The sequence below is a fragment of the Herpailurus yagouaroundi genome, unplaced genomic scaffold (genome assembly GCF_014898765.1).
Source record: "Herpailurus yagouaroundi ecotype Mexico unplaced genomic scaffold, PumYag 166, whole genome shotgun sequence".
Classification (NCBI taxonomy): domain Eukaryota; kingdom Metazoa; phylum Chordata; class Mammalia; order Carnivora; family Felidae; genus Herpailurus; species Herpailurus yagouaroundi.
Genome location: NW_024412407.1, coordinates 8,183,444 through 8,206,140, shown reverse-complemented (window position 1 = coordinate 8,206,140; position 22,697 = coordinate 8,183,444). Strand labels below are relative to the sequence as shown.

The 22,697-nt window shown below is 41.6% G+C and overlaps 1 protein-coding gene across 3 annotated transcripts; it reads right to left on the bottom strand.

Annotated features, from left to right (window-relative positions):
* Positions 1-6,844: 6,844 nt before the first annotated feature.
* On the bottom strand, positions 6,845-20,931 carry SLC38A2 (solute carrier family 38 member 2). 3 transcript variants are annotated; one of them, XM_040488363.1, is made up of 16 exons: positions 20,576-20,931; positions 19,253-19,450; positions 18,858-18,939; positions 18,595-18,710; positions 15,611-15,684; positions 15,432-15,524; positions 15,221-15,302; positions 13,737-13,819; positions 13,287-13,345; positions 13,007-13,174; positions 12,519-12,598; positions 12,304-12,404; positions 11,597-11,721; positions 11,120-11,264; positions 10,901-10,998; positions 6,845-9,839 (listed from the first exon to the last, which is right to left on the bottom strand). In XM_040488363.1, the coding sequence occupies exons 2-16, from the start codon at positions 19,366-19,368 to the stop codon at positions 9,741-9,743; spliced, it is 1,521 nt and encodes a 506-aa protein (XP_040344297.1). In that variant the 5' UTR covers positions 19,369-19,450; positions 20,576-20,931; the 3' UTR covers positions 6,845-9,740. The 3 variants fall into 3 exon arrangements, with proteins under 3 accessions (XP_040344297.1, XP_040344298.1, XP_040344300.1); XM_040488364.1 differs by having other exon boundaries at positions 19,253-19,369; XM_040488366.1 differs by lacking the exons at positions 18,595-18,710; positions 20,576-20,931 and having other exon boundaries at positions 19,253-19,369.
* Between the last annotated feature and the right edge of the window lie 1,766 nt (positions 20,932-22,697).

Below are 22,697 nucleotides of genomic sequence, written 5' to 3'. Positions count from 1 at the left end.
TCTCTCTCTCTCTCTCTCTCTCTCTCTCTCTCTCTCTCTCTCTCACTCTGTGCCCCTCCTCACCTCAAAATAAATAAATAGACATTAAAAAAGAGAACTGACATGATCACATTTGTTCTGTGGAAAAATCAGTCCGAATGCAATGTGGGGAATGGATTGGATGGCGACGGACAAGGCTGGAATCCCAGGGTGGATTCCAGAGATGCCAGTGGCTTGAAACCATCTGAGAAGGCTTACAAGCCAAGAGTTACAGGCAGGGCCCTGTCACTCAAGGGATGTAGCACAGATGTCAGAAATAGGGACTGACAGCCAAGCCTGACAGTCTAAGGAAGCTGCTGTCAGAGAATGGCTGCAGAAGTCAAAGATGGAGGAGCCAGGCTGAGTCAGAAGGCAAGAAAGCGGGTGCCAGCATGGGGCATGGATTCCAAAACTGGGATCTCAGGGATCCTGAAGAGCCTTCAACATTACAGAGGAAAGGTCAAAGCAGCAAGACACATCCCCTTGTTATGAGAGGCGGGATGACCAGGAACCAAACATTGGGGTCCTGAGATCTGTTCTGATTCACTTCTCTGTGCCCAGTCCCCTCTACTTACTCTCCACACAGTGTAATCTTTTTCTTCTCCCGTTGAACTGCATTGAGATTTTGAGTGACCATTAATTCAATGATTATTCAGCACCCCAAATGAACTTATCACTTTGACAGAGTCCTTGGGACACAGAGGTCAAAAATTGGTAGTGGGATGGAGACACCTGTCTTCCTTGGAGCCTCGGCTGAGGGGCACTGATGAGTTCAGGGTGCTACAGTCTGTGTAAGCACCTCATCATATTAAGCAAGCTCAAGAAGGGAAAAATAGAAAAAAAACCCAATATTTATTGATTAGATCTTTTTAGTTCAAAACTAATTTTGAAATTTCCAGTTGTGAAGGTGAAAATTGAGAAAATATTGACAATTTCATGTAGTTCAGACATGTAAAAGTCACCTTGTTGTGAGCCTCAGAAACACATAATTGACTTAATCAGTCACATTCACCATTGGTTCAAGTTGGCCACCTGTTGTCTGTCAGTTTTCCCACCCCCCACCCCCAACACCAAAGAACTAGAGCACTGACCACAGCATCCATCTCTCTGCATACTTGCCCCACGCTGCCCTTTCCAGAACCCTCCTGAAACAACCACTGTCTTGAATGTTGCGTATATCACTCTCTCTCTAATCGTTGTATCCAGCACATAGGTAAGGCTGGTCTAGATACTGTTTAGTTGTTGTTTTGAAACTTATGAAAAGAACATAATGCTGCAAGTATGTGATATTCTGAGGCCTTGCATTTTTCATTCAAGGTATTACTAAAACGAACTGTAGTTTATTCATTCTCAATGTTTACAGTTTTCCGTTGTGTGATATACACAGTGAAAGGCACTTTCTGGGTTATTTCACTCCATCTCCAAAACAACCCAAAAAATGGGCGTATAATATTCATCCTTACTTTGGGAGCAAATTAATTAATGGCACATCAGGACTGAGGCTTGAGTCTCAACTCCCTCACTTTCTGGGCAAGTTACATAATCTCTTAAGGTGAGACTGGATTTGTAAGCCTCACTTTCTTCTTCGGTAAAATTTGGATTGAAAAAAAAAAAGCCCCTCCCTTAGGGGATTGTCGTGATTATCTCAGCATGGCACCTGGCAGGTGGTAAGTACTAAATGATGTGAATTACGTTAGATTTTATTACAAAGTGAGGCAACTGGGCCATTGGCAGGTTAAGGAGATCTTTCTGGAGATCACACAGCTAGCAATGGCAAACCAGAACTTGAACCTGTCTTTGCACAACTACAAGGTTATGCTTTTCCCCCAGACCTTTAAGTGTAGTGTGTGTGTGTGTGTGTGTGTGTGTGTGTGTGTGTGTTAAAAAAAAGGGTGCTTGTTTAAAATGCAATTCACTAGGTTCTCTCTCACAAGCAAGAAGGAATTTCTCTTGCTTCATTGCCTTTAGTACAGGCGGTAAGTACTAAACATTTCTTTTTGGAACAGTTTATGAGAGAAAAATGTTTTCAAATTTATGAGGCTCTCATGCATTTTGAGAAGAGATTTTCATATTCCACATATTTCCTTCTTTGGATCTTTCTATTTAGGGATCAGTTTAAAAATACAATCCCTCTCTCTGGAGCAAAAAGGTTGTGAACCCTGAGTTTCATATCTCTTGAGATTTTCAGTCACTTTAAAGGAGAAATACAAAGAAAATGAAAGGAAATAAAAAGAAATATAGCTTATTTTTGGCTTGGAAAATAGCACGATTCCATGATAGGCTGCAGTAAATTGGAGACACTGAAAGAAAATTCATCATTTACCAAAACTTATGGGATGCTTTTCCCCTCAAGAAAAATAAACAGTTGCGTACTGGAATTACATCCTTAAAATAGGCCTCTTCAATATATCTGGTTCCTTTTACTGCCTGTTGACCAGATGCCTCTCTTTAAAAAATTTTATTGATGTGTGATTTTGCCACATTTTTAGTAACAATGTATATAGCTTTAGAAGCTTAAAGCTCTACTTTGAACACCTAGAAGTAATGTCCCAAGCCCCTAAGAAACAGATGATTCACAGGATTTGTTTGTGCTCAGTTGTCCATTTAAAACTAAAGACCCCTAGAACTAGATCAAACCAGAGTTCAGTTTTGTTTTTGTTTTTTTCAAAGATTTCTCTACCTACCTTTTTGAAAAGACCACACCTTCTTTCAGTGAACTGAAGGCATCATTGTTGACTCGAGGACAGGAAATGGATTGTTCAACATCTATGTCTGTTTTCTACTTTGATTTCTTTACCTGTCCCACATTAGAGATACCTGGAAGGACATGAGTGTTTCCTCAGCAATATATACATATCAAGGAGACTTGGCCTCTGTGTGACCCAATGTCAATCATGAGATTAGTGGGCTGTTCCGAGGTAAAGATGATCGGGTTGTAGACGGGATGCCTGGGCCACCATCTTGTCAATAGGGGAGAAAGAGACTATTAGAAAATGGTGACTCAGTAGTTGAACTTCAGGCCAGCAGGTTCTTGGTATCTCGGGGTCTTGTTCTTCTGAAAGAACTTAGACTCATGTTTTCAAAGTATGTTCATGGGGCTTTAGATTTTAAAGTAGCTCCTTGTGGGCCATGGTGGAGAGATGAAGCAGGTAGAAAGGGTTTGGGAGCCAGAGCCGTTAGGCTCTAGACCTCACCCCTCACCATGTCAACCCACACAGCTCTGCTTTTATCTCATTGATAGATTGGACCTTACATCAGATATATTTTTTTAATGTGTATTATTTATTTTGAGAGAGAGAGAGAGAGAAAGAGAGAGAGAGAGAGAGAGAGAGAGAGAGAGAGAGTCTGTGTGTGTGTGTGTGTGTGTGTTTGTGTGTGTGTGTGTGTGTAGGAGCATGACCTGGGGAGGGGCAGAAGGAGAGGGAGAGAGAATCCCAAGCAGGCTCCATGCTGTCAGCACAGAGCCCTACATGGGGCTCCATCTCACAAACTGTGAGATCATGACCTGAGCTGAAATCGTCGGATGCTTTACTAACTGAGTCACCCAGGTGCCCCTACATCAGATATTTTTAATATAATCATATAAGGAAGTTGAACTTACCAGAACTTCTTTCAGGGAAAGTAAGTGGTTAGGAAGACTGCTAAGATGAGTCCAGTAAATATGTGTCCAGTAAAATGCCATCTCAGGAAAGTGAGTCTTAATGACTTCAAAACTTTTGTTCGTTTGAGAAGGATAAGCAGGTTTGAAGACAGAGTTGAATTGCTCAAAGACAGAGTTGAATTGCTCATGGGCATCAAGGACAGGCTGTGTGTGTGTTGTGGGAGGAAGGTCAGACAGAGAATCTCTTGTGCACAGCACAGCCAAAGGGACTTGGGAGAAGAAATGTGTCAAATGGTATTTTATGAAGTGGCACACAGTAGGACATGTAATGTAAAAAATCTCCTTTACTGTCCAATCCTCTGAACACCCACATTCCAAACAATATTTAGTCAAACTTGCTCAGTGATGCTTTGAGGCTTTCATTGTGAGTAGATTCTTCGTGGAGAAGGCAAGAGATACTGAGGTTTGTAAACTGATGGTGTAGACAAGAAACAGACACCATACGTGTTTCATCTGGTGATTCACCAGAAGGACTCCCAAGACTCAATAGCCGGTAATACTCACTACTGAGATTTATTACAGCAAAGGGTACAGAGCAAAAGGAAGAGGAAAATGATACGTAACATTGGAATCCAGAGAGGTCCGGCACATGGTCCTAAGAACTTCCTTGTCTGAGGCCACACAGGAATGAGTGCTTTTTTTCTAACAGTGAACTACAGGGACGTGTGTGGAATGTCTCTGCTCAGGGAAGCCAAAATGAGTCTCAAGGTCTAAGGCTTTTATGGGGGACTGGTTACGTAGGCATATTCTGCTTGGCAACCAGTCTTGGCAACCAAAACTCAGGATCTCAACAATGAAACCAGGTGCACATCATTAATCTTGGTGTCTGTGTAGAGCAACCTGAAAAGCCAGGATAGCATGGTCCATTGCTTTAGGTATATGTAACAATACCATTAGTCACTAGCATAAAAAACTTTCTGAGGTCCACATTCCCAGGAGTTGGCCAAGAGACATTCATGGTTCCCTTGAAGACATTAAGTAGTAAGCAACCAGACTTACTGTGTGAACTTTTCCCTCACAATATGTGGAACACAACCAAGTCTGACTAGGATTCGAAATAGATTTCACCACCGCAAAATCACATGTATGTAGTAGAGGTTAAAGATGGCTTCTGCCACCTGGAGGCAGATCACAGGCTAGGCAAGAAGCCTTCCTGTCATAGGCTATTGGTTGAAGATGAAGAAACTATTAAGTCAGAGTGTTTAATTTCATGGTACTTGCTGTATTTATTTTACAAGCATTTAGTAAATTTTTGCTTAAAACTTGGAGCCTTTTCTCAACTTCTGTGTGATGTGCTAGATTGTTGTGAATGTTGGGGATATATTAATGAAAAGACAGGTGTCTGCTCTTATGAAACTTACGACTCATGGGGGGGGAATCAGAAAAAAAAAGTAATTTGAGGAAGATATAATCCATTGATTTGGGGCAGAGTTGTAAAAGAAGACTGGTGTTCTCCCTGGGAGGCTAGAAAAAGGAAATTAGAGAAAATGAGATTATCAGTACTGCAAAGCCGTTTTATCACTTTCCTGCATGCCTTGCTAGCTAGGGTGACCAACCATCCCAGTTTGAATGGACTGAGGGGTTTCCTAGAATGCAGTACTTCTAGTGCTAAAGCTGTGACAGTTGGTGACCCTATTTCCAGCCCATGACCATTTCACTCCTCCTCCTCCTCCTCCACCTCCTCCTCCTCCTCCTCCTCCTCCTCCTCCTCCTCCTCCTCGGGGAACTGTTCTCCCAACCACGGGGTTGGGTCTTGGTAGCCCTTTTTGTCCTGTGTCACCCTGCCAACCTGGCTATAGTAGAGATCAGGACCCAGTATTAGCCAATGTTTATCTAGAGAAGTTGGCTGAGGAAATTGCTCACAATCTAACTGCAGAGTTCTGTAGTGAAGTCTCACATGTTTCTGTCACTGAGGTCTCTGGAACAAATCTCGTGTTTGACCTTTCGGAAGCCTGTTTTTCTTTTAAATCTCTGAGGGTACCTGATCTCCTTCTGAGTTCTCTTCCTTTGCCACCATTTTTGCTTAACCTAATTTAAATGGATTTTCTTTACTGTTACCAGAAACTTAACTAAGCCAATTGTCCAGGAGAGAGTATTGCCAAGTCAGGACAGACTGCTCTTGTTCTTTAGTTAGAAGTGTTCCTAGAATATTCCTCGGGTTTACTGGAGAGATCTTTTGGGAATAGCTAACTACCTGGTTATAGAACTGTATTTTCATCTCTTGAGTGGACCTACCCACCAAATATATTCCTAGTTTCAGATTAATTAAATTGGTATTCTGCTTCATTTCGGTATCCCTTTTCTTTTTGGAATGGCTCAAAGTGTCTGGATTCTGTTAAAACTGGAGTGTGACACACAACCTCATCATCTTTCCCAAGGGCATGTTATTTGTATGCAGTAGGTGTGCAATGAACACTGAGATGAGTAACTGACACCTCTAAGCCTTTTGTTAATTGGGAGGTATTGCATATTCTGCTCTACTTTGTAACCACAAATAATGCCCTCCCACTTAACCATTGCACTTGCAGAAAAATTGTGGCCTTTGCAACCACTCCCAAGCACACCTGGTGCTGTATCTTCTTTTGTTTTGGCCTTGGATACTTCACTGCACATGCTCTAAGCTTTGAAGGCTATCAGTAGGCCCTACCTGAACTACCGTTGTGTATCTTAGCAACCCCTCTCCCATCTAGTGTCACTGAGATAAACTTCAGCCTGTCTGTGGATTCGTCTGCAGCCACAGTGCTGATGCTTTCCTGAGACCTTACCTAAGCTGAACTCCACGGGACTTCTTCCTAGGCCTATTTCAGCACCCCTTAGTTTTATCTGTACCTCAGCATCAGCTGGGGTAGGTTTCTGGGGTGGGGGTGGGGGTGACCTGTGGGCTGCCCTCCAGACCTATGGTATCAGACTGTGTAGCTGCACTCATAAAAAGCTCCCAGGTGATCCTGATGCACTACTGGCCTACCCACAGCAGGCCCAACTCTGGGTCCTTGGGAGGCCTTTCAGCAGGTTCTTCCTTCCCTCTTCACACTTTTAGGAACTTGAAAACTTTTTTCTGACCATTCTCATCATACTCCTTACCATTATATGGACACCTCAGTAGGTCCTGATGTAAAATACATCAGAGACTGTTTATCCCATTACCTCAAAGAAAACAGGGACTACTCAGGATTAAGCATGTATTTATTTTAGTTCAGTTAAAACAAACATACATTGTTTCATTGAAACGGTGTAGCACTCTTTGCCAACAAGTCCTAGTGGAAGTGTTGGCCTCTAACAGTACAGTGGGGGTATTTACACTATATACATAAAGCTAACACACCCAGGTTCTCAAAGATCTTTCATTACACTAGATCACATTTGATTTCATTACACTAGATCACATTTTGAAACTACTGCATTTTGAAAATTAGACCTTATTTAAAATTTAAATAAGAGATCTGAATTTGCACCAAGTTTTCATGAAAAAATGTGATGTTCATCCAGTCTGTTTATTGCAAATACAACTTAAAGAATACTTTAAGGTTTTAGTGTTTACATAATTTGTCAATTTGTTTATATTGAAATCTCTGTACAGGTACTTTGGGGACAATTCTTATAGATACATAATGTGAATTCATCAAAATGCAGTTAAGAAACTTACAGGAATATATACACTTGAACCCAGACCCAAACCTGACATTATATACATTATATATTACAAATACATATGGACAGACAATGTATGTACAGATTATCATAAATATTGAAAAATAGGTTAGCTTTAATGGATTAATGCTGTTCTATAAATAACATTACAGTTATAACTGAAACATCCACGGAAGACAGTAATGCAAAATGAGGTGACAAGACAGTGGTTTTAATACTGAAGACTGCTCATTAATGGGAATTCACTGTTTAGGAACCTCAAGGCAGACAAGATAGCTCCAAGAATATCATGCAATGGAATTTACTCTAGGCAGTTCATTTTGAACCTCAAACGGCCAAAGAGGATTGAAGGAGCCTCCCCACATCAATTCGCTGTGAGAAGAAAATTCTTTTTTCCATTCCTTTCTGGTTGCCATGGTAGTTTCTCCCACATTGAAAGGATGTAAACTGTAGAAAACAACTCTACTTGGTATATTCCCTGGCAGGTCTCAGATACAAAGTCGGCAATCCTTCCAGGAACTCAAGTAGAAGTGCCAATTCTTGGTCTGAACTAGAGGTGAGGTTCTGGATTTGAAGGGAGTGCCAAAGCCCAATTAAATGAAAGCAGTGCTGTAGAATCCATCTTCTCACTGCCTTTCTAGATGGTCCCCAATTACTCAATTTTTGTAGAAACAAAAATGGACCATTGGTTTCACCCAATGTAGCACTACAAGACGTCTTCCAGTTCCATCCACAAGGGTCTTTACAGACACATCCTGGCTGCAATTTACTCACATATAATACAAGAATGTGTAACAAGAACCATGTCTGCCACATTTCTGGCCCTTGCCTACAACTAGAAATGCTTAGTTCAAGAGAAAACCTTAAGAGCCAGATGACCAATTAATGATTCCATTATTTGCTTCCCTCAACCACTAATGGAATTATGTATATACTGGATTTTAGACATTATGCCTGATGAGCAAAGTACCACATTATTTAATATATTCACCATACACCATAACGTACAATAAATGTGCTCTTAAAGCCAAGTAATTTTTTTCACTTCTAACTGGCATTGAAATGGCAGGGTGCACATGCAGTTGGACCAACTCCTTACACTCAGGTTGCACTGGTTTCCCTAGCTAACCACTTGTTGGATGTAAACAATTCTGTGTTGTACAAGAATGAGATGACGATCCAGTGCAAATGAGTTTTTAAAAAATTACTGCATGAGAAACCCAGTGGCCTATACAAAGAGAACTTATACCAAATATCGGTGTAACCTGTGAAATTAGACCTCTACTGTAGACAAAACATGAACACAACTAAGCCATACATTATCAAGTAATTCACACTTCCAGGAGCAGATGAGCATTTTGAAAAGTTGCACTCTCTGGATACAATAGTTTTGGCCTGTAGCCATCAAATGCTCATTTTCCACTGCTGGAAGCAATGTCAAAAAAGGGCTGGCCCAAAAAACCCAGAGCTGTCAATACAACTCTGGAGACAGATGCAACTGAATAAACCCTGTTTTACCCAATTGCACTATTTGGTACCTCAAAATTAGTTATTTTACTTTCCACAGAAATATTTGCATTGTATCTTCCATTCTAACAGACTGAAGCCCTAAATATCTCAGTCTGAACGAAGCAAATTATTTGGGGCCACAGAAGAAAAGTGATGAACAAGTTCACCTGATTTGGTATAACAATATTCAATTATTCTTTAATGGTGAAGTCTGAATGGAAAAAACTATGCTCCTATTCATGGTACAATTTTTCATTACATCATTTTCTCTAAAAATTTTTTGGGTAAAAAAAGTATTTGGCTTATTATGCCTACAAAAAGGCAAATAATTTCATAATACTAACATTTGTTTTTAAATACCAATGAGTTTTTCTTAATGGAATTTGTTGATAGTTGTTTTTGGAGAAGGTTTAAAAAAAAAAGCAATTTTTTTAAAAGTAAAATAGTGCTTCTGAGGTCTTTAAATATTTTTGGTACAAAAACATAATAGTGTTTTCCTCAATGGTTATTTCAATACTTTGCTGTAAATTAATAAGAACTGTTTCTCACATCGAATGGTTCCATTAGGCACATTCAAGTAAAATCATAAAATATCCAAGTTAAACAATGACACAGCCAACCATGTGGCTTGATAAGAGTTCGTCCATTCTCTGGAATGGAATAAAATTGTCACTTCCATTAACCCGAGACTCGTGGTTTTGTTGTTAATATCCATTTCTAGTATACAGAATAATTTCTTTAAAAAGAAAAAAAAAAAGTTCACTTATTCTGCACTCAGAAGAACCAGCGAGGAATCTGCACTTCAAAAGGAAGTGAAACTGAAAACATTAGGTGAAATTTCATAGTGAGTTGAGTTGACTCAACACTGGCATCAAGTGGACTATGGGAGTCTCAGTGGTGCCAGTTAATGGCCACCTCCATGGGCATTGTGCACCCAATCCAAAACAATCAAGGCCATGCTTCCGGTCATCACCACTATGCCACTTAATAGGAAGAACACAGCCTGCAATGAGCAAAGAGAAATTGATCAGCAAGCAAAGAAATATATCCACTCAACATTCCTTCTTACTTTTAAAAACAGTCTTGTAATTACTAAAGTTACGCTGACAGCATTTCACATACCTTGCTAACTTGCTAAAGATATTTAAACTGTTGTTAAGGTACCAGGGGGTTACCTGTAGTACAAAATAAGTCTACTTTTGAAATCTTCCAAAGTTTTGCTTTTTCATTCCTTTGTCTCAAATGAAAAGGTAAATAAATGTTCTGTGCTTAATAAACTCCTTCATGTAATAGAATGGGACTGATTTTTTGTTTTGGGTTTTTTGCATTTTTTAAAGCAAAAACTTCAATCACAGAATCAAACCGAAGTCATCCTAAAATGCAGCCTGCATCAGAGCCAGAAGTTTTCCAAAGAGACAGGAGTAACTTTACTCCTAATTCTACCCCCTGCAATTATTGCCACTATGTATTTTGAATAAAACAAGATGGCAGTTTTTTTTTTATAAGCAATTCTAGTTCTTTAATCAGACTCGAATTGTAGCAGAGTAACAACTAAAAAGCAGTCTTCTCCCTAAATAGCCCCACCACCAGTTAACATATCATATTCTTTGTAAAATTAGTTGTTATTCCACTTTAAAGTACGTTATGGCACTTTGAAGTGTTGTGACAGCTCCCCACAGCTTTGCTTTGAAGATGGTTAGTTCTGTTCTCTCCTTTAACAAGAAGGCCTATTTGAGTGTCTGTCACAAGGGGCACTCCAGCAAACACCAGTTAAACTACTACTGAAAGCTGAGTCAGTATCTCCACTCTTTATCTCTATTCCTCTCTCTAAAATATCTCAACAGCTTTCCTGCAATTAACTTAGGCTTGCATTAGAAGCAAAATGGTCTTTCACCGCCCGTCCCCCAACCTTCCACCTGTATGCAGAATATACCATTATAGAACTATTTGCTAGAAACTCATAAGTATAACCACAACAAACAGCTAAGAGACTAAAATTAAAACCAGGTGAGGAAATTCTGGTTAGAAGATTACAGTTTCTGGTAGTCAGGGTATCTCACTCACCCCAATCTTCTGTACGGATTTCATAGGTTCTTTCTTCACTAGCTTGATATAAAAGGCAGATGGAAGAATAAAAATCAACATAGCAGCTGCAGATGCACCTGTAAAAGAAAATTTTCTTGACAAATTGTCTTGACAAATCAGTGAGTCGCTTGTCATTCATTTTTTAAACTTTAAAATCCCTGATATGTGAAAAAACTTCTGACACTTGCTCAAACTTACCAATGAAACCAAAGATGTCTCTAATAGTTGGGACAAAGATAACAAGCAAATTGGTAAACGCCAAGATAGACACTGTAATGAGACTATGACGCCACCAACTGAAATCTTTCGCTGCACACAACAAGTGAGTTATGGAACTCCGGATCTGCAAAAGAAAACGCATACAGAAATTGCAATTCCAGCTTTGAATTAATGGGAGAAAAAAATCCCAAATAATGGGAAATATATCTAAAAAAGCAGCTTTCTAAATTGTTAAATTGTGTCCCTTCCTCTGCTGCTGTTTCCTTAACATCTGGATGCCGGAAGATCATTTTAGATCTTCAATTATGGAAAAAATGCCCCAAGATGTTTGGAAAATCTACAAAGTTAAAAAAAAAAAATCCCTCGAAAACGACCATCAACTTGGTGTTGCTCACAAATCTCCACATGTTTAAAAACGCATTCCTACTGAATCAGAGCAGGGAGGGGATTACTTACCGGGAAAATTACTACTGGTACTGTCAGAGTGACAGCCACTAGCACAGCCAGCCGAACGATGAGGAGGAGGATATCAGTTCCCATGATAGTAGAGTAGGTATGAAGCAATTCTGACTCCACATGTTCTATGGGGAAAGACAAAAAAAAAAGAAAAAAAAAAAGCTTCAAGTGTGCCATTTCCTCTAGAGATCAGGTAGAAAATCTAACAAATCTAACTTACAGCAAATTTACACCAGTTATTAGCTACTCACAAAACGACTATAAACTAAGAGGCTAATAAGATTAATTTGGAATTAGGGTTAATGCAATTAAAATAACATTGAAGGGAAATTTTCCTAAATACCAAGCAGATTTAGCCACATGACCCCCATCAAAAACAACAGGAGCTAAATAGCTAAATCCCATGGTCTGGCTTACAGTTTGTGTTGTATAACAGAAAGGTGATTGGAAGAGGAGGTGGGGAGGATGAATTTAGGTGCAAGCGCATCACATACAAATGCCATCACATGATTAATGAGATGAACCTGGACTTGAGAAGTCACAGATTAAATACACTATATTCCTATAGTCTAAAGCTCCAAATTCAGGTTCTCATCACAGATATGAAATATACCAAAATAGACAGAATACAAGTGATAGATTACACACAAGAAAGTATCGATTTTATTTCACAAAGTGTCTTTTTCTGAAATCCAGACATTATTTACCATAAAATGTCAGGTATCCAAAGAGGGCAGCAAGCAGGTACATGAGAAACATAGCGAAAAATGAAATCTTGGACACATCCATCATTCTTCTACGGCTGCGGCTGTGTAAGTTCAGAGAAAAATACAAATCTGTATTTTAGCAGTAGTTATCGCAGTAATCTAATACTTTTCTAACTTTCCCAACGAATGTATATAAAAATAAGTAAAGCACTCACCCTTTCAGCTCTTCATAAATGGGAAGAATAGCAGGATGACAGACAAATGAAAAGGTCAAAATTGGCACAGCGTAGACAGTCTGCAAAAAAAAAAGTAAAAATTTACTTAAAATCCTTATGGAACACGTTGTGTTACCACAGTTTTGCAGCTTCTATTTTGTATTAATGAATTTTAGGATCAGAACCTCAAAGTCTCCCTTGCATAATTAGATTCCCTTCTAATCTGTTCACTAAGTGTGACCAACATCCTAACTTCTAAATGTGTCAATTATTAACATCATAGGATTAGTTCATTTCTCCATCTATATTAAGATACAAACCTACGGCTTTCTTCTCAGTCCTCAATAATTCAATAACTAGCTACTCATGGTTGAAGAGTAGCTATTAACTCTCCTCCCTTTTCCTTGGGAACTAATTTCTGGTGGAGAGTTTCCCTCTCTTCTTCCCTAAAATCTTACTTTAAGGAAATAAAGACTATATTCAGTTACCTGGGAGTTGAAGATAAAATAACGTGGTTTGCAAGTATCGTCATCAGTCACATTAAATACCATCTCAGGTGCAAAAGCTGTTGGCTGTGTTAAGGTGCTGTTTACGGTTTCGTTAATTATCAAGGCAACTTCCACAGGACAAGGGATCTGGAATTTCTTGCAAATCACCTGAAAACATTATTTTGCATTTGTTAAATTGAATAATTTTGCATTTGTTAAACTGAATAGTGTGACTGGGCTCGTAAGAGAATCTCTAGTGTTACAGAAAAATTATACCTACCACAATTAGAAAGAACATCATGCACAGTAAGGAAAGGCCACTGGTATATCCCAAATATCCTGTAAGAGGGGCAGAAATTAAACTTTAATTCAGCAGATTGCAGGCAAATATATTTTCTCAACTAAATAAATGCTGCCTAGAAGACTTTAGTATGAACACAATACGAAATTTCTAATTCTTATATACCAAGGTATAGAATTATGTAAAAATAAATAACAGAAAGAGTAGAAACTTTCATTTTGTATGATATTTATGAAGCAGAGATATTATCAAATGTCAACAAGACATTCTAGCCTCTGGCCACAGGATTTTCAAAGGCCTACACAGGGGTGTATTCTCCCGCTTCCAAAGTTATGTGTTGGGGACCTTTTGGCTTTCCGTTTCTATTAAGAGCAAGCCAACTAGCTAGTGAGAGGCTCATTTCAATTCTTTTGAGAGGAGTTTGCTCACCTAAGTTTCTCAGCAGTGACAGAGGAAGAATGAGCACCAGCGACACCAGCAAAACCAAATAGTCACCGTTCAGATACCAGAGTCTGAATTAAAGAAAAGAGAAACAAGGTCAAAACCAATCACGAAAATCCCCAGAACGTTAGACACATCTTCTCCTGGGACTCATTTTATAGAAATACTATAAAAATAAACACACAAAAAAGACAAGTTTGGAAAAAGTGCCGCTTATTCACAGACAGAGCATAGGCAGGAATAAATGTCTAACTCTGTGCTAGCTGAATATTCACTCAGGTTAGAAATGGGGTGTGAACAGTATAACTTTTGTCCCACTGTCTGCTCTGGGAAGGCTGCCAGCTGATTCATAACATAAAATGCTTCTTAAAGGCTTGATACTAATGTAAGGAACAAAGCAGCATTGTTAGGCCAGTAATCTTATCTTGAAGCATTTTTAGAAGAATTGTACACCAACTCTGTAACAGATAGCTTTAGAGCCTGCAATTTTTAATGCTAGAGACAAGAAAATTTAAAACAAGTTTCTTTCAGACATCCATTAGCACAAGTACTTATTCAATACGTCAACAAGGAGACTTTTTCATACTAAGGTAAAATACACAGGCAAAGAAAAGACAACAAAACCCAATTCCCGAAACCAGGATTTATTCCAGGTTGTCAAAAGTATGTTGTGACACCATGACCCACCTTGACTCCAAAAACAGTCAAAAGGTCCCTTCTGAACTTAGAGAAAAGATTACCCATGTGTCCTAAGAGTTCTAACGAGGTCTCTTCCTTTCCAGGTAATCAACCATACCCTCTTTTAAATAGCCGTTTCCAAATTCTAAATGCCCTGTGAATTCTACTCCACTTACTTCGGCAACAAAGACCCCACAGAAAACTAGTGTTTAAGGTGGCTTATTAAATTTCTCAAGCCAAAGAGATAACCACATTGCTCTACTTTGAGATAATGAGCTGCAGGCGGGCAAGTGAATGATCCTTCCCCATGTTTACTTTAGATAAAAACCTGTTCCTCCACTGGGAGGAATAACTTTGCTACAAGGATAAGGTTTCCACAGTGTGGTCATACATGTTCTGGTATTATACATTTTGAACAGATTTAAGCTTTAAGAATTTCAAATTTACAAAAAATCAGACAGGATTGGTCTTTAACATTACTCAAAGCTTCAACCTCACTTAGGTTGGAGTATGTGTTATTCAGCTACAATCTCTCAATGAATATAAAAAAGTGAAGTTCTAGAAAACCTGTTTTCACACACAGGTTACAGAAGTTATTCAGAGTTACAGCACTAGCTTCAACCTGCCCTCTTTCTTAAGAGTTCAGCTCAGTTGATGGGGGATTTCTTGCTCAATTTCAACAGGAACACTTATGGAAAAATTATTGGTAATTATTTTGTATCCAACTTTGATAAAATGTATCTAACCATTTTAGACTATAATTTTTCTTATGAGTAACCTTACTTAGCACCTACCCAGTTGTATCTTCAATGTTCATTAATGCCTGGATCACCAAAGGTAACTCATATTTCACTATGAAGAGGTAGCTTGACATAGCTGGAGGAAAACAAAATTATACCATTACAAGTGCAAAATGTGGCATGTGACACCGAAAGTAACGTGTCACCACTCTGTGCTACACAAAGAGCAAAAAGTCTACCCAAATCACCTTTTAAAAATCCTTACCTCCAATGTTCTGCATTGTGATTGATCCAGAGGCCGCAAGCTTTCCAACTAATCCAAATGCTTTATGTCCCAACTGTTCGTATAATAAAGACCCTGTAATATGAAGAACACAGAAGCATGAAGGGAGAAAATCGTGACAGGCATAAATTGTTTTAGAAATCTCAAGAATGCTACCATACCTCCTTCATTGGCAGTTTTCAAAAGGAGATGAACAGAATACAGGGAAAATATGGACACAAATGTCAAGAGAATTCTGATGAAGAGAAGGAAAAGGCACAGGGTTATCAATAAGCACAGCTGTATTTAAAGACCATTCTTTTGCTTGTAGCTACACATTAAATATGGAACGTAACGTGTCCTAATAGTTCTTGCGCTAGACAGAAAGCCTCCAAGGACTGGTGTTTACTCTCCTGGCTAGAGTGTCATCTTTTCTTACCTGGTACTAAAAACTTGCACCGTGTCTCAGGTGTTAGTTCTACAATACTGGTTAAAGCAGGGGTTTACCTACTGACTCAAAGGTGTCGGGAGACCCAGGAAAACTCAACTTTAAGGTGGTGGACTCATGAGACTTGAACTTTGATTCTGGCACTGTAATATTTAACTGTATCCTTGCCACTTCTCTGCATTTTAATAGTTCCTTTTATCTATAAAATGGTGGTAATTATCTGCCAGTAAACCCAGCCCACAAAGCACTTGTGAAATGCAACTGAGACAGGTTCAGGAAAGATCTTGAGACCACCTGGACTACATAAATAAGAGGAGGAATGGGACTATAAAGGGAAAAGAGATAGTCAGGCACAGCTTTACAAACAACTGGGCACAAGTCAGAGAAGTAACCACTGTGACAATATACCATATTGCCCACCATGGTGTAAATACAGGCCCAGTAATATGACAAAGTTAAACAATGCCTGTGCTAGAACAAGCAGGCTATCAGTTGACTGGGCTATCTCCTCCCCTCCATCTGGTGGAACAGAAAAAAAGTTAAAAAATAGGGAGGAACTAAAGGTTCCCTAATGTCACTTAGTTTTAAGGGCACAAGTTCTTTCTCATTGCAGCTTTACTTTCCCCCCCTCCTGGGTAAGCCAAGAAAAGTATGGATTTCATTTTATTAAAAAGAACAACAACAAAAAAAAGTCAAAACCAGAGAAAGCACAGAAAACTCTGCAAACAAGAGAGCCCCTTTTTTTGATTCTGTACACGAACACTGAATATGGTACCATATCAGGTCTGGCAAAGAACCGGATGTCTGTTAGTTAAAACCTAGGTGGTTGCATTAAAACTGCCATTCTCATGCCACAGGTTTCATGGGGTCTAGTCTGAGGTGGAAAAATGACACCATCAGCCTTACTTTTACTTCTAACTGTACAAAGTTGTTGGTGTAATCAAAAGCAATGTTCAAAGTATGTTGACAAAGTCAGCCCTTCTTTCTTACACTGAAATTACAATGAGGGATGAATGGACTTCATAACCTTTGAGGTCACTTTCCATTTCAAGACTGAGTCTGCCTAATAAGCGTAGCTAGAGTTGTTTAACTAGACTATGGCAGCCACGTGGCTTTTGGCCCATTTACCTCCATACCTCTATATCCTCTAAATATACCTTGTAAGATACTGATGGGATTAAACACTCACTTCATCACTCCTGATGTTATTTAACCATTTATTAAAAAGGTTAATCAAACACAGAGACTTTACCAAAGTATAGGTAATTTCAAAAGTGCAAGGGTAACATCAGAATTTTGTTTTCACTTATGAAACAGGTGCCCTTTTGTCTTGTGTAATTATATCATATAACCATACCAGCAGCCTTTAAAGACTATCTCTGGTTTTTATAATAAGAGCCAGGAAGGACTTCAAATATTTAACAATGACGCCATTCAAGCTCCCCAGTAAAAACTTTGAAACTCTAGGGTCCTTTCGATGTAAATTCCTGGTACTTCCCCTTAGTAAGAATTCTCAAAAGCTTCATGCTAAAGAAGCAAGCTGCTGGAATCCTAGCTTCCAATGCTCAAAGCCAGGCTTAACTTCAGTGTGGAATTTCACCACAAAGCAGAACTTTGCAAAGGTCTGCTTTTCCTTTCATGAACATGCTATTCTGCTGGAGAAAATAACTTGAGTAGATGGCACCAGGCAGCTAACTAAAACACATCTGTCACAAAAGGGACAATTCCATACTCCCTGTAAGGTATAGTTTCCTCATCTGCACAATAAATCACACTATCTTCTACAGAACTTGCCTTAGCCAGGAGCCCATAGGTACTTAACAGCTATGATACAGACATCACTGAAAATGTATGGTCAAATTTACATGTACTTTTGTACTTCTTCTTTTCTGGACATAATGTCCACACTTGTCTTATTTTCCAAGGATTAGTGACCCCACATCAGTTAACAACCAATGTCTTCTATAGCCCCCAAATTCTAGTCTAGGCATTTATGCTAGAAAGCACTGGAATAAGTAATTTTAATTGGGCAACTAAGGAAAAAAAAAAAAAAACATTTAAAAGCAAGTACTTATTAAAATATTTATTTCTTTGCTATGGCATGTAGCAACCACACAGACCTGAAAGAAATAAATATTAAAAAAGGAAAAAAAAAAAAAACAAAAAAACAAAAAAACAAAAAAACCACACCACATATGGGTTCTTTCAGTGTCCAGAAAATTATGACTCACTTTTCTTAGAACAAACATGTTCCAGGTTAAGCAAATACCACCACACCCTATATGTTTTAAAAAGTCTGTTTTCCTTATGCAAAGGTTCTTGGGGAAACTCATTTATAAACCAATTTGGAAGTACCATGCTTATTAGTATTTTTGCTTTCCATTTTGCCAGAACAAAATTTCTAACCACCTTGGATTTATCAATAGTTCTTCTTCACAATTCAACCCGTTACAACGTTTAACTATTCCAATTGATTTAAAGACTGTTGGTTTAATTATTAGTTTTAAGTGTTGTCCTACTTATTCCTAATTGGCTTTCTTGGTATCATGCAGTTACACATCAGAATAAAGAGGTTTTTGGATTTTTCATTTTAAATTTCACACAAATGATTTTTAAGTCAACTACTTCAACTGTAAATTCCATCTCTGGAGCCAAAAGTATGTTTTATTGTCATATTAACTGCCCTGCATGGCAGACTCACTACTTACACATACTTACATAAAAAGAGCAATTCCAGTATTAGCCATGGCATAAGAAAGCCCAAGGATTCCACTGCCCACAATCGCATTGCTCAGATTAAATACTGACATTCCAAAGGAAGTAGTACCTGGATGCTACATAGAGGGAAAACGATAACCAAACATACAACAATAATTAAATGGAGAAAACCAGCTTTGGGCAAGTTAGATTGAAATCTAAACGTAAAACTATTCTTTTACTCCATAAAGCCACAGACACACACATTATTATTTTCAACTTACAAAGTCTGTTTCATACTTCTTCTTTCCCAAATTCGATTCAAGTAAGAAGTTCTGGTTTTCAGGATCTACATCTGCATAATGGCTGTGAGGTTAAAAAGAAAAAAAAAAAGAAAAAGGGTAAACCTGAACTGTTTTTGAAATATACAACGGAATGCCTGAACACAGACTGCCCTTTAGTGCTGTCACACACCTTTGGTAAAACGCCTAAGAATTAAGTAGGAGTCGACTTTCACACGAAATACTGTCACTGCGACAATCGGATACTCTTTCAGAGATTACACACTCTCCAAATGCTACAGTAAATTAAAGCAACAGAAGCAGAGTCGGGGGTAAAGAACCCCGGACCCCCTCCCCCCCCAGCCGTTTTTAGAAAAAAAGCACACAACTTCTCCTACCTTTTCAGAGCAGCTTGCTTGGTGGGATAGGAGTAGTTGAAGTCGCTGTTGGAACTGTAGCTGCTGCTGTCCTCATCCGGGGAAATATTGAACCTTCCCATTTCGGCTTTCTTCATGCTGGCACCGGGAGGAAATAGGGTACAGCGATCAACACTGGGCTCCTTTTGTCCTTGGCAGTGCACCGGCCCGCGCGGCTGCCTGCGAAGAAGGTAGAGGCGGCGCGTCAGGACTGCAGCGCCCGCCCGCCCGCCGTGGTCACGTGACGCCGCGGGGAGGCGCAGCGCGGCTGATTCATCCCCGGCCAGGCGAGTGGAAAAGTACCAGCCGAGCGAGAGGGGCGGGGGCGCGCCAAGGGGCGGAAAAGTACAGACAGCGAAGCCGCGAAGAACAAAGATGGTCCCACCGCGGCGATGTGCCCGCAGAGGCCGGTGCCCTTCGGACCCTCTCCAACGGATTTTGGTACTGCACCCTCTCCATTATCCCAAGTATGAGGAGTGGGGTGCAAGGGGGCTGTTTTGCTTTTCCTCCAGCCTCTCTGGTCGTGCACAGGCACGCCGGGCATTGGTTAGGTGTGCGCGCACCCCAGGCGCACAGCTCCCCGTTTCTAGGATTTGCAACAGCAGTGCGCGTAATCCGTCCTTTCGTGCCCACGGTCCCCACACGGGGAATTGCCTCTGCGGCACATAGCGGACTCGAAGAGGGCATAAAGGGCTGACAGGAGTCCTCTCTCGAGAAGGGGAGAACACCCGTTCCCCAGCAAGCAGAGGCGGCGAGGGTTTGTTTACACGCGCACGCCCGTGCCCTCGAGCACACTCGTCTACAGGCATTTGGCTCGCGAGCGCTTCGCCCGGCTGGCCCCTCCTATGCCCGGAAAGGAAACTGATGCAATATCGATCGCCGATTATCAAATGTTCCTGGCCCGTCTTCCCCAACCGTGGCCTCTGTATACCAGAAGCCCGAACCCACCTCCGCTGCTCCCAAATTCCAGGACCCCTCGATTTAATTTTTTTATTAATGCAAATCAGTCACAAGACTTGCCGCAGCGGGGCCGCGGGCCGGGCTGGTTCCCCTCCCCCTAACGGGAGGATGCGGCTCCCCTCCCGGCGGGCACGCGGCCCCCACGCCGCGCCCCTCCCCCGTCCGGAGGAGGGCGGCGACCCCCTTACGGGCCGGGGTCGAAGACGGGCCCCGCCGACCACAAACGCCAGTCCTGGGAGGAAACGACCCCCGCAGCTGCCTTCCAGCCGCGGCCCCTCCCGGACGCCCCTCCCCCACTCCCGCTTGGGCCCGCGCCCTTTGCACAGACGCCCCCGCGCGCGTTACCTCGGTGGTCTCGGCTCTCGTATCCCGGAGACGTCACGAAAACGCCTTCAGTGGGGTTTTCTCAGCTAAACAAAAATCGCAAAACAAAAACAAAACCAAAAAAAAACCCAACAATAGGCAGGAAAAATAATTTTAGCAAAAAAAAGGAAATGGCAAATTGCCGCCCCAATCGTCCGGCGTCCGCCGTCTCAAGGGAAAGGCTCGAGTGTACGGGAACGCGTGGTTCGGCTGCCAGCGGTGCTGTGGGTAAAGTGCTCCAGGACGGCGGCGTCGCGCGGCTCTGAAGCTGCCCGCCGAGCAGCGGGTTATAGCGGCCGCCCAGGAGGACGCGTTAGGGGGCGGGGCCGCAGCCGCCGGGGTGCTGTCTCTTTGTATATCAACACCACCTGGGCTCCGCCCCCGGCCCGCCCGGGCCCGCAGGCCCCGCCCCGTCCCACCCCTCTACCCGCGGCCCAGTCGGGGCCGTAGCTCCGCCCGCTGGCGCCCCCCGCCCTCCGGAGAGCCAAACCCCACTCTCTCCGGTCTCCTAGTCAGCCCGGAAAGACCCCCCATGCTCATCTTGGCCTGTTCATGTCAACCTCGATAGGTGCCCAACACATGCGGTTGTCTTTAAGGAGCCTTCTGCTTCATTTCCCTCCCGTCCGAGTTACCAGCAGTCTTTGCTTTCTCCTCCAGGCTTTTTGGGGACACATCCCGCCCACCCAACTCTCTCCTGCCTGTTATTTTGTGATTTACTTGGGGTTTTTCTCTCGCAAACTTGGACTAACGCAGCAACGTTGTCTCCATGGTCGATTTCTGTTCTCGTTCTTTCTTCTCTGTCTAGACCTGCTTTCACTCTTCAAAACTAGCCTGGTGGGGCCAGCTCCATGTCGGTCTATCCTTTTTGTATGAACGTGGAAAACCCTAGTAGGGGAAAAACTACATGCCGACCAGCAAGCCAGAGACCCTTTGAAAGGGGATCCCAGATGGGCCTCCGGGGTGGGGGGAGCCGCTCTTCTGAGAAGGTGTAGGAGTTCCCAGTTTTCCTTTCGCAGACACATTTCACTCATTCCACCACCCCCAGGCCCAATTTGAGAGCACTTCTCACCTCGCCTTTCTTCCCTCGTATTTACAAAGGCGCTGCCTCCACTGGAATGCTAGTCTGGAAGACTTTCTCCCGACCGAGCCCGTCCTTCCCTTCCAGTGGTGATGTGGTCTTGCTGAGCCAGGCAACTAGGGGGCCCCTTCGCTGCGGAATACTCTGTGCTGCCGAAAGGCAAGAGTCCATCCCTTGCTGGAAACAAAGGCACCTTAGGAAAATTGCTTGTTGAATGAATGAATAAACAAACGAGTTTGACCTACTGCTGTCTTCCTTTTGGGGACGTGGGAGAGATTGGGCAGGGCATAGAGGAAAGGGTTGGGTGTGATCACAATTTTTGCTTTCAATGTTTTCCTGAGGAAATCTGTACAGCTGTCTATTTCCGTGGCACGTGAGGCTGCGGATGCCCTGGGCCTGCACCAGTGTTCGTGATTGACAAGGGAGGACCCGATTTCCCCTTTGCACTCCTATGTTCTCCACCCCTTCTGGTGGTCAGACCAGTCTCACAGAAACAATATGCTTTCTTGCTTTAGTGCCCAACTTGCCCTCACCATCACCCAAGGCTTAGTCACGGAGCCTCAGGCTGCCCCCTCTTTCTGCAGGAACTCTTTTCTCAACCATGTGGTGCTGGACTTTTTAAACCTGTGCTGTCTTGTACTCAAAATTGTTGGAGTTTGTTTGTAGTCTGCTCTCCCCGGGGAGATGGTGAACTTCCCCAAGGCAGGTTTGGCATCTGACACACAATCAGGACTGAAAAAACTTACCTTTCTTCCACATTCTTTCCCTAATAACACCAATCAACTCTTCTTGTCAGGAGAGCAATCTTAGTGGTGGGTTAGAGAGGACTCCCTGCAAGTTTCTTTATATCAGGTTTCAACTGATAAAAATCAAAAGGTTTGAAACCACTTTTTCATCCAGGTGAGTCCCTTTGCCCAGTCAGATGTGCTAAGGAAGCCCTCAGGGTCTGTGGTTAGGGTTGGCAAGGTGCACCCTCACAGCTGGATCTCTTGTCCTTTGGACTTTTTGGTGGTTTGTACTGCCACA